Raw genomic sequence first — 16,281 nt, 5'->3', positions numbered from 1 at the left:
AGGTACCAACGAGGTGACCCAGGGACCCTGAGAATGTCCAGCAGGCCACACCATAGCACCTGGGGCAGACGTGGGGACAGAGCTCCTAGCAGGGGTTTTCACCTTGCAGTCAAGGACTGGGGTGTCCCCGGAGGTGTCTGAGGAGCCACAGTGGGGCACAAAGTTAGGGGATGGGGGAGGGGAGACTCCAAGAGGGGGCTCTGGGTCTCCAATCACCATGAAACCTTTAATAGGCTTTTAATATTTGGTTCTGAGCAATATTTCATTAAAAAAATACCTGCTGCTAAACATACACACACATGCAGACATCCACATGCACACACCCACTCTACACACTCACACACCATGCACACAGCCCACATCCACACTCACAGATACACATGCACACACACCCCACATCCACACAGATACACATGCACACATCCACACACACAGATACACATGCACACATCCACACACACACATACACATGCACACACACCCATCCACCCCCCCACATCCACACACCCCACATCCACACACAGATACACACACACACATACACATGCACACATACCCCACATCCACACACCCCACATCCACACAGAGATACACACGCACACATCCACACACCCCACATCCACACACATAGATACACACGCACACATCCACACACCCCATATCCACACACAGATACACACACACATCCACACACACAGATACACATGCACACATCCACACACAGATACACATGCACACATCTACACACCCCACATCCACACAGATACCCACGCACACATCCACACACACAGAGACACATGCACACATCCACACACCCCACATCCACATACCCTACATCAACACAGATACATGCACACCTACATTCACACTCTCATACACCCCACGTCCACACCCACACATGCACATACCCACCCTCACACACAGCCCCACATCCACAGATACACACGTGCACACACAGACACACCCCACATTCAGATACACAGACACATATCCATACTCCCACTCCCACCCCACACTCCCACCCCACATTCACATGCCCACCCCTAAACTCAGACACCCCCACATGCTCATATCCACACCGCACACTCACACACATGCTCCCACACTCACATCCACACCCCCATACTCACACACACACACTCCCACACACCGCTGCTTTAGGACATGCTGCTTCGCTTGGTGATGGCAGAGTCTCACTATTTCCTTGCTCATCAGAGCAGGAGCTTGGGCGTAAAGGTTTTGGTGGAAGGCAGAACAGAGACGGGCTGAGCGTCTTCACAGAGCGCCCGGGAAATGTGGTCTCTGCTCACGGGGAGTGCGGTGCCATCAGGAAGGCGCCCTGGCCATCCATTCCCTCCATTCCTGTGGAACTGGATGAAACCACGTGCCCAGGAAGAACCGAAGGCGGGTTTGGCACTCACCAGCCACCTCCTGAGGGTGACGGGGTTGATGCTGAAGTCCCTGACCAGCCCCAGGTCGTGGTACATGTGCTCCAGGCAGCTCAGCATCTGTGGGCACAGGAGAAGGATGGGCATCGGGCCGTCGTGTGGCTGGCTCCCCAGCCCCTGGCTTCCCTCCCTCTGCCGTCCTCGGAATGCCAGCAGGGCCATTGGCAGGAGGTGGGTTCTCCCCCTCCCAGAAAGTCCCTGGAGAGGGAGGTCTTTGGACCAGCCTTTCCAGGCCACCCAGATGGGTGGCGGTTTGAGAGCATACTGGGGGTCTCCTGGTGGGTGGAGGGCCGGTTCCGAAGTCAAGGAGAATTCTAAGGAAGAAAGGACGGCGACTGGGTGAGAGAGTGCACCCGTTCAGAAAACACTGCACCAAAAAGGAATTTGCTGATTTCTACGCATGGAAAACAGTCTCAGTGGATCAATATCATAGCTGAGGTTCTAGGACACAATTCCATCCGACGCACACCTGAGCACGGGTGGTGTCATAGAGAGAAAGGCCCTTTCTTTGCCCGAGGTTGGGGATTGAACAAGCTTTGATGATTTACATCCAGAAACGGTGAACTGTGCTCATCTGGGGCCCTGCTGAGACCGGAGACACTTTAACGTCTTAACTGCAGTGCTCAGATGGAGTCCCTGCCCCAGCAAGCCGCTCTTAACCCTTTTTCACGGAGCCCTGTCTTCTATCAATATCCCTGTTCAAGTTGAAATAGATTTTGTTTTCAGTCCCAAAGAGGATTTATTGTCATTGTGGTGATCTATTTCAATACAGCTCAGTGCTCTGGAGCTAATTTAGGGAGGAAAACATGAAGTGATTTTTGAAAACAAGAGTTTGACCAAAGTGGGCTTTGCTTTCTGGAAAAAGCAGGTCTTGGGTGGGGAGCCCAGTGAGAAGGAAGATGTAGAGCAAAGGGGCAGTTTAGACGCACCTGCCAGGCGTCCTCCACCCGGGGCCCCCCACTTGTGCCCACCTCCAGCCCAGCTGCCTGCTGCTCGTGCAGAGCACTGGGCCATCCCTGCTAGAGCCCGGCACGGCTTCCTGCCTGTGTCTGCTCGTTGCCTGACCTTCTCTTCCCAAAAGGGCATGTTACGAACTGAATTGCACCCTCCCCCAGGTCAATGTGGTAAAGTCCCGGCCCCAGTGAGCTATTTGGAGACAGGGCCTTTACGGAGGTAATGAAGGTTCCATCCAGTCAGGGTGAGGCCTTGGTCCCATGGGACTGGTGTCTTCATAAGAGGAGGAAGAGCATGCATGTGCAAAGAGAACAGGCCACATGAGGACCCACCAAGAAGGCGGCCATCTGCAGGCCAGGGACCGAGGCCTCCGGAGAAACCAAACCTGGCAGCACCTTGATCCCGGACTTCCAGCTCCAGAACTGAGGAACTGACTTCTGCTGCTGACGCCACTCCAGTCTCTGGTACTTTGTTAGGGCAGCCTCAGCAAACTAGGACAGGGCGTGTTGCCCAAAAATCCATTTTTACTTGTTACGCCGTGTGTGAGACCTGGAAATGCTGCAAGCGAGGCGAGTTTTTGTAAATCAAAGCTCGCGATCACTGCATTGATGAGATGGCTCTGAAGGAGGCGGAGGGTTCTCTGGCATCGCAGGAAATCCATCTGGAAAACTGGAAACTCCCCCACATGCAGCCACAGATGGGAGCTTGGAATGTCACCTGGGAAATGTCCTTGAAGCACGTGAACCACACACTCGTTTTCCTTGGGGGGACAGTACAGATGTAGGTTGGATAATGTGCAGGGCATGGCACCGACTTTTGGAGATGGGGCCCCTTCAGAATGGCAGGAGTCTGGGGCCCCACATGAGGACAGGAGGGCTGGCTCCCAGGCCACTGGTCAGCTGCCACCTGGATCACCCAGCCAGGGGCCTCACTGCCCAGAGCTGCTGGCCCCCACCCTCCTGGACGCTGGCCCTTAGGACCATAGGAGCTGCAACCTGGAAACGCCTCACTCTCCACCTGACCAGCCCAGATGTTGCTCAAGGCAGTCCTGAAAGGCAGATGTGTCTGCTGTGAAATCAGAGTCAAGAGGGGACGCTGATGGGTAGACAGAGCCACCTAGTGCCACTTACGTGGCCTTTGTGGAGGCTGTGGGGCAGCAGGGCTGGATGCATCTGTGGCTGCACGTGCCGTCAGTCCTCAGACCCAGGCGGGCGCGAGTGAGCCAGCAGCTCCCGCGTGCTGCGGCGGGTCCTGGTCTGAGTGGGCTGCATGGTCGTGAGTGGGGGACTCATGAGATGACGGGGAGGCTCCTGCAGGCTTCCAGCTCTGCACTTGATAGAGGCAGGCCATGCTCACAGACCACAGCGCTGGGCCCTCAGAGGCCCTAAGAGATGGGAGGACACAGCAGCCTGAAGTCATGTCCTCCGTCTGGTTTGTGATGAGCAGGACACTGGGTCGAGCCACTCGGAGAAAAGCAGGGTGGCCCCTGCTGGAAGGAAGAGAGGTGATCACTTAGGAGCCCTGACGTTCTCCGAGTGCCAGCTGCCTCATGGGCGGCCAGACGCAGTTTCGCGGGGCTGAGTGGGCTGTTTTCGTGTGTGTTCCTTTAGTTGTCCCTCTTTGCCACTCACACTCCAAAATTCCTGGCAACCCCAGATCTGCCAGAGGCCAAGGCTCCCGTCTTGGGCATCTCTGGATTCTCACACGCAGGCAGCTAGATACTTCCTGGAAGAACTGGAACCCTCATTGGTCTCCTGGGGTGCCCTTGAGATCTGCTGGGCAGAAGCCACGGGCCGTGGGAGATGCCACACAGAGGCTGAGTCCAGCTGCCGGGAGCCGTCTACCTTGCCCACCTGCCAGTCCCAAGAATGGCTGTGAATCCACTCTGCAGTCGGAGGACAGAGAGGTGGCCTTTCTATTATGGAGACACAGATCCCTCAACTTCATGGGGCAAGTCCCACCTCCCCAGTCACAATGGCCCACACTCAAAGGGTTCCCTGGTAGAAGTGGCAGAAAAGACAGAAAGTGCCGGTTTCCATGCAGGCTCTTTGCCATCAGTGGCCCCTGGCTTGGCTCTTCCTCCCAGCAGGCTGAGGTCAAAATGACTTTGGGGAGCATGATGCTGAGGCACAGCGCTTACCCACAGGCTGGGAGCACGAGACAGTGTGCTCTAACCGTCTGCCGTGTCTGCTTGCTGTGGACTTGCTCTGCCCAATCTCAGCAGCTGTGCAGGGACCCTGGGAGCCACTGCAGGCCAGCAGCTCCAACACGTCTCTTCCAAGCTTTCCCTCTTACTCCTTGCGTCTTTCACACCTGGAGCCCTTTCTTTTTGTGCGTTGACCTAGACAGTCATGCTGCACATTTAAAGCCTCTTCTGTCGTCTCTGTGCCCTGGTCCTGTAGTCTCAGAGCTGGGAAGCAAGTTGCCACATGCTGGCCGGAGGTTTTGAGCAGGTTTGCAGCAGTGCAGCCCCTGGGACTGGCTCCCTGCTCCTCTTCTCAGGTGAACTGGGGTGGGGAGTGGAGGCTGGAGCTTTGCTTTTCTGGCTGGTGCTGCAGTTTTTCTCCTGCTGGGAGACCATGGGCGTAAAAGAGGTTCACTTAGGAGAGGGCAGTGCCCCAGGTGTCAGCAACCCGGCCTCAGGGATGCCAAGAGGCAAGATCCCACTTCCTGCCCTTTGCGAAGACACTGCTGCGGCCGAGGGTGTCAAAGAGCGCAGGTGAGCCTGCTGAGGAGCCTTGTGCATTCTCTGTGCTGCTGACAAGCAGGAAAATGTCCTTAGAGTTTGGTGGGTTGAAAACAGCTGGGTCCGAGGTCTGCAATGAGGGAACTTTTTCATTTTTTGGGGTGTGAAAAGATGGGGTCTATTAGCCAATGAGATGAAACCAAAAATTCCCCATTCTTGTATTTTTCAGCAAATAGGAATTTTAATACTTTTTTTTTTGTAGCGACAAGGTCTTGCGATGTGGCCCAGCGTATTAGTCTGTTCTCACGCTGCCAATAAAGACATACCTGAGACTGGGAAGCTTATAAAGAAAAAGAGTCTTAAGGGACTCACAGTTCCACATGGCTGGGGAGGCCTCACAATTACGGCGAATGGCAAAGAAGGAGAAAGTCACTTACATGGGGGCAGGAGAGACAGCGTGTGCAGGGGAACCCCCATTTATCAAACCATCAGCTCTCATGAGACTTACTATCACGAGAACAGTACGGGGAAAACTGCCCCCACCATTCAAGACCTCCACCTGGCCCTGCCCTTGACACGTGGGGATTATGACAATTCAGGTGATATTTGGGTGGGGATACAGCCAAACCATATCACTCAGGCTGGTCTGGAATTCCTGGCCTCAAGCCTTGCTGCAGAAGGTGACACAGTTCCTGGAATCCCACATGTCCACTTATCCGGGACAGCCGGCTGCCTGTGCCTTGCCTTTGCAGACACTGCTCTCAGAGCAGAGCACTCTGACCGCGGCCCCTTCCTTCAGGAGAGATTTGCTCCTGGCATGGGCGTTCTGCAGCACTGGGCTGCCACCCGCACGCATGAGGGTCTGCAGGGTGAGCAGATGACCCCGGGAGCCCGGCGCCATCAGGAGCCCTGGGTGGAGGGTCCTTGCCCCTGACAGCTGTCTCCCCACGCACAGAATCCCCTTGCTGTGAGGTCTCCTGGGCCCTGCTATCAAGTATTAGTTTCAACTAAAACCCAGCAAAACAAGGGTTTTTTGTTTTTTTTTTTCAGTCTTTAAAAAGAGGAGAAAGCATGAAAGAGGAAGAGTGACAGGGGTGGTCACACTGGGGTCCACGATCCTGAGCTGCCTCCCCATGGGACGTGGTGCCCACAAGCCCCGCACTTACCTCGTTGGGCTCCCAAAGCCAGACATCAAAGGTCGGCTTCCGCAGGGCCTCGATGGTCTCTGGAGAGAGCAGGTACTAGAAAGGACAGGAGTTCCGTGTTAACCAGGTGCCGGGGGACTGTGATGGCGATATGCATGCTGGGATGTTTCTCCTCGTTCTCCCGTTCTTTTTCTGTCTTTTCTTTTCTTTTTTTTTTTGAGATGGAGTCTCACTGTGTTGCCCAGGCTGGAGTGCAGTGGAGTAATCTTGCCTCACGGCAACCTCCGCCTCCCAGGTTCAAGTGATTCTCATGCCTCAGTCTCCCAAGCAGCTGGGATTACAGGCACCCGCCACCATGCCCAGCTAATTTTTGTAATTTTAGTAGAGACAGGGTTTTCACGATACTGGCCAGGCTGGTCTCGAACTCCTGACCTCAAGTGATCCACCAGCCTCGGCCTCCCAAAGTGTTGGGATTACAGGTGTGAGCCATCGCACCTGGCTTCTCCCGTTCTCTTTCTAAGGCACCTGCGTCAGACTCGCAGGCCACATCCTTCTGGAAAGGGCCAACACTACGGCTGGAAATCCCATCAGTGGATGCCGGAGGTAGGGCAAGGGGGGCAGTGGGGAGGGTTTGGGGTGACAGAAATGTTCCATATCTCGCTTGTGGTGGAGGTCACAGGGCTAAACACATTTGTTAAAATTAACTGTACTGCAAACCTAAAGAACTTTACTGCATGTAAATTAGACCTCAACAAGCCTGATGATAGAATGGACAGTAGCTGGGCGTGTTGGCTCATGCTTGTAATCCCAGTGCTTTGGGAAGCCTAGGCAGGCCAATCACCTGAGGTCGGGAGTTCAAGACCAACCTGGCCAATATGGGGGAATCCTGTCTCTACAAAAATACAAAAATTAGCCAGGCATGATGGCGGGTGCCTGTAATCCCAGCTACTTGGGAGGCTGAGGTGGGAGAACTGCTTGAACCCGGGAGGCGGAGGTTGCAGTGAGCCGAGATCGTGCCACTGCACTCCAGCCTGGGCAACAGAGCGAGACTCCATCTCAAAAATAATAAAAAAGGGCAATAAAGTGAAGCATGGGGGTAAAATTCACTTGGCGTAAATTCAAACACCAGCTAAGAAGTTACTCTGAGATGCTCCCATCGGGAACGTTCCCATCCCTGGTTTCTGCTGAGAACTAGAAGAGCAGGCCTGCTGACGGGGCCGGTGCCTGGGGTTGCTTCTGAGGACATCAGGCTTCAGGTTAAGCTGTCACAAGGACAGGAGGCTGTGGTTTTATACAGAAGACAAGAACACGCTTTGGTATTACACACTGTCTTCTCCCAGGTCTTATTGGATATTTGTTTTTCGTTTTTTGTAAGGGGATGGATCTGGAGTGCTGCCACCTTTTATTTTGGATCTAGGCTGTGCTTCATGGCTCCCTGGGACAGGATCTTGAGAAGTGCGGGGCATATTTTCCAATGGAAAAAGGCACTCATCTCCATTCAAAAACCTCAGATGAGGCTGGGCACAGTGGCTCACGCCTGTAATCCCAGCACTTTGGGAGGCCGAGGTGGGTGGATCACCTGAGGTCAGGAGTTCAAGACCAGCCTGGCCAACGTGGTGAAACGCCGTCTCTACTAAAAGTACAATAATTAGCCGGGCATGGTGGTGGGTGCCTGTAATCCCAGCTACTCAGGAGGCTGAGGCAGGAGAATCACTTGAACCCGAGAGGCAGAGGTTGCAGTTAGCTGAGATCGTGCCATTGCACTCCAGCCTGGGTGACAGAGTGAGACTCAGTCTCAAAAAAACCCAAAAAATCCCCCCGAACCTGACAATATCCAGGGCACTGTTTGGACCTGCATGGATAGAATCACTGACTAATGGACTCCAGTGGCCCACATGGAGGCTGTGGAAGCCTCTGCCATTGCTTGAACCGCAGGCAGCAGCAGAACCCACCTGTGTGCAGCCCAGGCCTCTGCTGTCTGTGGAACCTGTGCCCCTTGAATCTTAGCACAAGAGCACATTACAAATCAGGTGTGCCGGGCCGGGTGCAGTGGCTCAGCACTTTGGGAGGCTGAGGTGGGTGGATCACCTCAGGTCACGAGTTCCAGACCAGCCTGGCCAACATGGTGAAACCCTGTCTCTACTAAAAAAAAATACAAAAAAATTAACTGGGCATGGTGACGGGCGCCGGTAATCCCAGCTACTTGGGAGGCTGAGGCAGGAGAATTGCTTGAACCCAGGAGGCGGATTTTGCAGTGAGCCAAGATTGTGGATCGTGCTCTGCACTCCAGCCTGGGCGACAACAGTGAAACTCCTTCCCCACCCCCCCGCAAAAATAAATAAATAAATAAATAAAAAATCAGGTGGGCCAGGATTTTGCCTGCTTCTCAGCTGAAGGCTTTGAGCGGGTGACCAGCGTCTTGAGACCCTCCTTTCGTCATTATTTCAAAAACGCCATTGCTACTTCACCAAGGTTACAGCTTCTCTTAGAACTAAGAACACTTTTGTGCAAAAGAGCAAAACTGCCAGGACAACTAAGAATTGCTCAGAGAGGAGCGCCAATGTAGTGGGGTTTTAAAAATGTAGTTAAACATTAAAGTTCTTTAAAGTAACTTTTGAGTGTGAAAACCATTTACCGAGGTCAGCTCCAGGGCAGACGGCAGCACAGAGCTATTATCGCCTTGCAGGGGAAGGTCTGGTCTGGGATCACTTTTGCTAAACAAATGTCAAAGAGGAAAAATACTTTGCCTTAGAGTAACCGGCATCGTCTGCAGCCCAGGGCTGGGAGGGGCTGTTGATGAGAATGGGCACACAGCAGGGTCTGGCCGCAGGGCCACAGGGCTGGGTGTGGGGCTGGGGACACAGCCACAGCCTCTTCTGGGCCGGAATCTCGTCTCACCTTGGGGTAAGTGGGAACATCGCGTCGAGGAGTCAACTTCTTGTGGTTATCCAAAAAACTGTACTTACAGGGGCAGCTGGTCCTAGAGAGAAGGAGCAGAGATGAGCTGTGGTCCTGCTGTTTCAGTCTGGTGAAGCCCTCGGCAGAGCAAAAGCAAGGGACGAACCGAAATCCCCAAGCCCCGTGTGGTCTTATTTGCTATGGGAGAGGAGTCAGGGCGGCAGCAACCCATTTGAAGCAAAATCCCAAAGACCTGCCTGACCTCTGACCTCACACTGGGCTCTTGGAAAACACACAGAAAGTCAGATGTTGGGGCCGGGCGTGGTGGCTCACGCCTGTAATCCCAGCACTTTGGGAGACCGAGGCGGGAGGATCACGAGGTCAAGAGATCGAGACCATCCTGGCCAACATGGTGAAACCCCGTCTCTATATATTAAAAAAAAAATACAAAAATTAGCTGGGCGTGGTGGTGTGCACCTGTAATCCCAGTTACTCAGGAGGCTGAGGCAGGAGAATCACCACCTGAACCCAGGAGGTGGAGGTTGCAGTGAGCGGAGATTGCGCCAGTGCACGCCAGCCTGGCCAGTCTGGGCAACAAGAGCAAAACTCCATCTCAAAAAAAAAAAAAAAAAAAGAAAAAGAAAAAAAAGTCAGATGTTGAGGGCTATCTTCTCTCTTAGATAAGCTTCTAAAAAACCTTTTTCTAATGTTTTCAAAACGAAAACATTCTTATTCTCAAAAATCTAAACAACACAGGAGTAAAGTAAAAAAAACCAAAATATAAAAACCAAAGTCCTCACTTTATCCACTTATTTCCCTAAATCCCATACTCTGGAAATCACTTCTAATAGTTTGGTGTATCTTTCCAGAATGTTTTGAAGTGTGGACACACATGGGTGGCCGCTTATACCTTTTAACAATATTTTAATTATTTTTTGTAGAGATGGGGTCTTGCTATGTTACCCAGGCTGGTCTCGAACTCCTGGGTTCAAACGATCCTTCTGCCTCAGCCTCCCAAAGTGTTGGGATGACAGGTGTGAGTCACTGCACCCCGCCCCTTTGCACTTTTTTTTTTTTTTTGAGACAGAGTCTCACTCTGTCGCCCAGGCTGGAGTGCAGTGGTGCCATCTTGGCTCACTGCAACCTCTGCCTCCCGAGTTCAAGCGATTCTCGTGCCTCAGCCTCCTGAGTAGCTGGGATTACCGGTGCATGGTGCTACACCCAACTAATTTTTGTTTTTTTAGTAGAGATAGGGTTTCACCATGTTGACCAGGCTGGTCTTGAACTCCTGACTTCAAGTGATCCTCCTGCCTTGGCCTCCCAAAGTGTTGGGATGACAGGCGTGAGTCACTGCGCCCAGCCCCTTTGTACTTTTAAACAAAGATGGAATTGCACCAAATTCACTCTGCTGCAACCTGCTTTGTACATCGAACATATCATGAACTCATCCCAAGTGGCTCCACACGGCTTCGCTTCATTTTCCAAGTTTCTCCAGGGTGTGGCTGTAGCACACGTTAGCAATCCAATCGCCAGTGATGGACTTTTAGAATGTTTCCAACTTTCCCTGCTGCATGTAACCTTAGCAGATGAGTTTTCTGTCTGACTCTGTTTTTGTTCAGCACTCGGTATCGAGGTATCCCACGTGGGAGCAGGGCAAAGTGAACCAGGCGTGTTTCGGAGGAAAGCTGCCTTCTGGTTGGGCAGTGTGCTGGCTTCAGGGTGGTCCCCAGAGGCCGAATGAGGAGCAGCTGCCCCGGGAGGTCTGGCCGCTCTTGGACCTCTGCAGCAGAGTGCACCAGGGGGCTGGGCGGATCTGGGGAGCCCCTGGGGCTGTGCGTTTGCTCGGAAGTGAACAGGCTCCCTGTGTACTTGGGTGACGGTGGGTGGGGGTCACGCCTAGCTTGTGTGACATTCACCAGGCTGCGGGGCACTCAGGGAGCTGAATGCAGCAGAAGCTCCTGCGATTTGTAAATAAAGCCCCATCTTCTGGGAGAGCCATTTAATACTGCATAGTGAGAGCCATATAGAAATCCGTATCCTTTAAGCCCACGTATCTATCCTGGGGAATTTATCTTAAGCCAAGAATTAAACAGGAACAAACAGCTCTACGCACACAGATATTTACTGTGGCGTGATCTGTTGTAACAAAAACACAAGACCTACTAGAAGCCACCTGAATGTCCCAAAATGGGAAGTGGTTTAAACCACCACAGAGTATCCACGTGATGGACTATTATGCCATTGGGAGGATAATCACGGATATTATGCCAAGTGAGGGAACTTTACATGAGAAGGGAAAATAAGAGAGCCATGCACAGTATGTACTGAAAGCGAATGCCGAAAAATGCCAAGCTACGGGGAAGAAAGGGCACATTCGGGAGGTTTAAAAAGAATGCTTAGGCCGGGCGCGGTGGCTCAAGCCTGTAATCCCAGCACTTTGGGAGGCCGAGACGGGTGGATCACGAGGTCAGGAGATCGAGACCATCCTGGCTAACACGGTGAAACCCCGTCTCTACTAAAAATACAAAAAACTAGCCGGGCGAGGTGGTGGGTGCCTGTAGTCCCAGCTACTCGGGAGGCTGAGGCAGGAGAATGCCGTGAACCTGGGAGGCGGAGGTTGCAGTGAGCTGAGATCTGGCCACTGCACTCCAGCCCGGGCGACAGAGCGAGACTCCGTCTCAAAAAAAAAAAAAAGAGTGCTTGATTGTGGCCTTCCAGGACGATCTATGAGCTGTACACTGGTTCAAATTTAATCTATTTATTGCTCACAATGTCACTCGTAAAAAAGAGACTACAAAACAGCATGTTTTAGTTGTTTTTCAAAACAAGGTATCTATACACAGAAAAAACATCTGGAAGGCCTCATGTCCAGGTTTAAACTGGGGGGACACTGCCGGCTGCTGTCGTGATCGGTGCCCACCCTTCAACTCCCATCAGTATCGTTTGGAGGTTTTCCAATGAGCCTGTGCTATTTTCAAAACTAGAATACTCAATCTATTTCCTTTCTGGAAAAAGGGCCTTCGGTGTTATTTTCTCGGCATGCTGCCGTCTCCTCCCCGTGATAACCACCGCTCCACAGAGATCCATTTGGTAGCCCTTCCCTCTGCTTCATGCTTGCAAAACCCGTCAGAGTTGCTGCCACAGTTTGATGTGAAAGGGGGAAGGCTAACAGATTCAGCAAAGTATTAGCAAAACCAACCAACAAAATGCACCAAAGGATTTCCACTGTCATCCAGTAACCGAGAAATTCCATTTACACATTTCTGAGCAGTCACGAACGTTTTCTGTGTCATTAAAAAAAATAGATGGCACGATGATGATTTCTTTGCTGCTTTTAACCTCTTTTGTGTAAACATTCGCACATGTGTTGTCTCTGTAGTCTCCTGCATTCCCCAGGAGGGTTATGGAAATTTTCACCAAGCAAGACCGTCTGACTGCTGGAATCCCGCTGTTTCCTTGCAGATCCCAGAGCTGGGAGCAGAGGAGGGTCTGCTGGGGCCCGCTGACCCTGCCTGGCCAGGCAGCCCCTCTCTCTGCGCCCCGTTGCCATGGGAACCAGCGTCTTCAGCAAACAGAGCAGCTGGCATGGAGCTCTTTCTTTTCATCCTATTTGGAGCTTATTTTCGATTTCATTTCGTGGGGTCTCCATCCCCCTTCCCCAGGGCTTACGCCAGAGGGCAAGGCCATTTGTTTGGGATGAATGTTGAGCCCTCAGTTGCTACCCCAGGCTCCTGCAGGCTCCCCAGCTCTGGGTGAACCTCTGGTGTGCTCTCTGCCTGGCACAGTGCTGGGGGCCAGAGTGGCCGTGGCCCCTGGGGTAGACCTGCCCCTGCCCCTTCCCTAAATGTGAGCCGGCAGTTGGACCTCTGTCCTCTTTGAGGGAAAAGCAGGAGAAACCTAACTCAGGAGAGTCAGGGGACAGCCACCTGCTCCCGGGTGCTGTGTGCTGGACCCTGATGCCACTGCTATTCTCAAGGGGCAGCTTCTGGTGGATCCAGACCCCTGGCTCCGAGGTCCCACTGGGGTGTGCTATGTGGGCTGAATGTAGGTCTACATTTCAGGTTCACACTGGCCACTTGCGTGGCACGGGGCTGAGCTAGCTCCACCCTGTCTGGGGTCTTTATTCTCTTCCCAGAGGCAAGAACGCTGGGCTGCCATCTCGGGAAGGCCCCCCACCCCCATCCCCGCCTTTTGCAGCTCCTCTCCCCAGCCATCCAGGGAAGTCCTAGCTTAACAAGACTGGTCCCAAGGTCCCCATACTGCTACAGGCTCTCATAAGTAAGACGTACCTCTGCTGTTGACAAAGACGAAAGAGACAACGCAAACAGCTCAGTGTCTCTATTCTGAGTTCCTTTCGACATAGAGAAACAGGAAGGGGTTTCGTGTGTGGGGGCTGCCGGCTCTGCGACGAGGGCCTGGGGCACGTGACGAGGCTGGGGATTAGACCAGAATCCAGGAGGCTGAATTTGTGTTTTTCTCAATGTGTCCACGACGCTTGAGAATTTTTACCCTGTTCCGTTTTGGATGCAAGAATTCCATTTACCTGTCTCTCACCTGCAGGGGAGGCTGCCAGAGCTGTCAGCGGAGAACATCGCCTCCAGAAGCTGACGGGGCGCCAGGAAGTCTCCTTCTCTTTGGTTTATGGCGCTGTGGGTTCTAAAAATGTACTCCTGGGGGAAGTGCGGATGCACCTCTGTTACTCAGATGGGCCCAAGTGCTCCCCGCGGCCCGGCGTGCCTGACGGGCACCTGGGGGCTGATGTCTCACTGGAGTTCCTGGCGGTTTCCTCTGTGTGCTCTGAAATCGGTGTTATCCTCCCACGTGGTGTGTTATTATCCCTCCAAAAGTCGTATGTTGAAGTCCTAACCCTGCGCCTGTGAGGGTGACCTCATTTGGGGTCGCGGCTGTTGCAGATGTAGTGAAGGTGATGTCATCCTGGAGGGGGGTGACCCCTACTCCAATAGGATGGGTGTCCTTACAAAGAGGGGGAATTTGGAGAGAACAGATGGGAGCACCAGGTGAAGAAGCAGGCAGAGATCCCCAAGCCAAGGAGCCACCGGAGGCCCAGGGAGACCAGGAAGGACCCTCCCCTGCGGCCGTCAGAGGTGGCAGGGCCTGCTGGCACCTTGATTTTGGACTTGTGGCCTCCAGAACCATGTGGCAATACATTTCTATTGTTTTAAACTGCCCAGTTGATGATAATTCGTTACGCAGCCCCAGGAAATGACGACGACTTCGATAAAAATAATTCCGCCCCCTGCAACCTGACCTGCAGGACCAGTGCACACCAGAAACCACGCCAGGAGAGGCGTGTGATCCGAGCACTCGCCCTGCTTTCTACAGAGCAGGTGCCCGTCAGGCACAGCAGGGGCAAAACCTGTGAGGCTGGAGGCTGCCTCACTACTCACTCCTGCTGCTGTGGGTGGGCAGCAAATGTAGTTGTTTAAGGGACAGGAGGCTGCATTCTACAAATAGCTCCAGAAAGTGCTCAGGGACACACAGTTGTGGGTGAGGAGCTGGGGGAGCTCTGGGAGGCATGGCCTGGCTCCAGACACACCCCTCGGGGTGGTGGAGTTCCCCAACCCATATGGAGCCCAGAGGCCACTGTTCAGGGAGTCTGGTTTCCGGCTGAAGACTAGAACTCAGTTTTCGTCCCTCTTCCCCTCGTGTTGCTGGTGGGGCTGGAAAGGCCGGTCCTGCTACACCCGCAGCCCCTGCTTGAGGCAGCCCATCCCCACCTGGCTCTGGGCAGAGGGGAACCCTGCCAGGCAGCACCAGCCTCCTGCCAAAGCAGCCATGGCACCTGGGGCACGGGGACAGCCACTGAACTAAGCCACGTAGAGCCCACAGCCAAGGGCGCACAGGTAAAGGTGCTGCATGTTTGAGGCTGCCAAGCCCGGTCCCAGCCTTGGGGCCCCGGCTGTGTGGCCGCCCGTGTGCAACTGGGAAGCTCTTCCTCAGCTCACAAAGGAGCGACTCTGTCTCTCATCCCTTAAAGAGCCCTCCTACCACAGGAATGACGAAGATGGATCGTTCACTCACAGTTTTCCACGGTCACAAACTATGGCCCTGACTTCCCCTAAGTCAACTGGGTTGAGGCATCCCTAACTCCAAATGAGCCCACCAGTGCATGGGACAGACACGTGGCATCCCTGCAGGACAGGCTCTCAGTGGCTCAGACAAGGCGTGCTTCCTTCCGCTCGGCCTTCCTACCTGTGCCCACCCCGAGGCCAGGCCCCCGGGGCTTAGAGGGGACCAGGCGAAGCCCGCCAGCTTTCCCCTCACCTTGTGCCTCTGAGACCCTCCCACCTGCCACACTCCCTCACTAAGCAGATTGCCCTCAGTTTCAAAATCAGGGAATGATCGTCAGCATGCCAGGTGGCCCTGAGACAATTTGGTGCAATGGCACAGGGCTGCTTCTCAGTTCATCAGGCCCCATGAAATCCCGCTGAGGCCGGGCAGTGGCACTCTGGGGAACCATGAGCCACATCATATGCCTGTGGTCTCTGGGCTGGCACCAGCGGGCACAGAGGCACAGCCCGGAGGTGTGAGCGGGTCCTGTGGGCTCCTCACTCAGCACAGCGCCTGCACACAGTAAGCGCTCAATGCGTGCACTCTGCTCATCATCACCGCCGTCTCTTTGCTACTACGTGCATTTCCATCCCCAGTTTGGATGTGATTCATCCACACGTGTCCTGACCCTGGCTCCAGTAAAGAGTCCTGCTGTCCATACAACGGACTTTGGAGGCAGCATCGTGGAGGCTGGGGCATTTTCCCCGTGAGTCACAGCTCACTGGGCCTCCCGCAGTGCCTGTGAAGAATGCCTGTTCCCAGGAGAATGACTTCTGTGTCCCCAGTGCTGGAGCCCTCGCTGGAATGCAACACAGTGGGAATATCACACAGGAAACCGGCTCCCTGGGGGCACCAGGAGGCTCCTCCCCTAATGCCTTTTTCCTCTTGTTGTTCTGTCTTTAAAAGTAGATATCAACTTATTCCAAGCTGGATACATTGCTCCTAAGGCTTGGATCTGCAGGAGGAGGACTCCTCTTCTGTGATGTTGTCTTCCCAGCCCCCATCTCCCATATGTGCTTTTTTAAAATTTAATTTAATTTAATTTTGTTTTTTTGAGACGGAGTCTCGCTCTGTCGCC

The 16,281-nt window shown here is 53.6% G+C and overlaps 1 protein-coding gene across 8 annotated transcripts in view; it reads right to left on the bottom strand.

Moving 5' to 3' along the window:
• The window catches only part of PDE9A (phosphodiesterase 9A), a 74,743-nt gene that overhangs the window by 12,717 nt on the left and 45,745 nt on the right, over positions 1–16,281 (bottom strand). For all 8 annotated transcript variants that reach the window (XM_011954099.1, XM_011954093.1, XM_011954094.1 and 5 more), the window contains 3 exons: positions 9,132–9,213; positions 6,255–6,329; positions 1,422–1,508 (listed from right to left, as the gene is read on the bottom strand). In XM_011954099.1, the coding sequence (XP_011809489.1) occupies positions 1,422–1,508; positions 6,255–6,329; positions 9,132–9,213 (244 nt within the window). The remainder of the gene's footprint in view (positions 1–1,421; positions 1,509–6,254; positions 6,330–9,131; positions 9,214–16,281) is intronic.

This window comes from Colobus angolensis, unplaced genomic scaffold (genome assembly GCF_000951035.1).
Source record: "Colobus angolensis palliatus isolate OR3802 unplaced genomic scaffold, Cang.pa_1.0 Scaffold38, whole genome shotgun sequence".
Classification (NCBI taxonomy): Eukaryota; Metazoa; Chordata; class Mammalia; order Primates; family Cercopithecidae; genus Colobus; species Colobus angolensis.
Note: the sequence above shows the minus strand (reverse complement) of the source record. Positions and strands in the feature narration are given on the sequence as shown.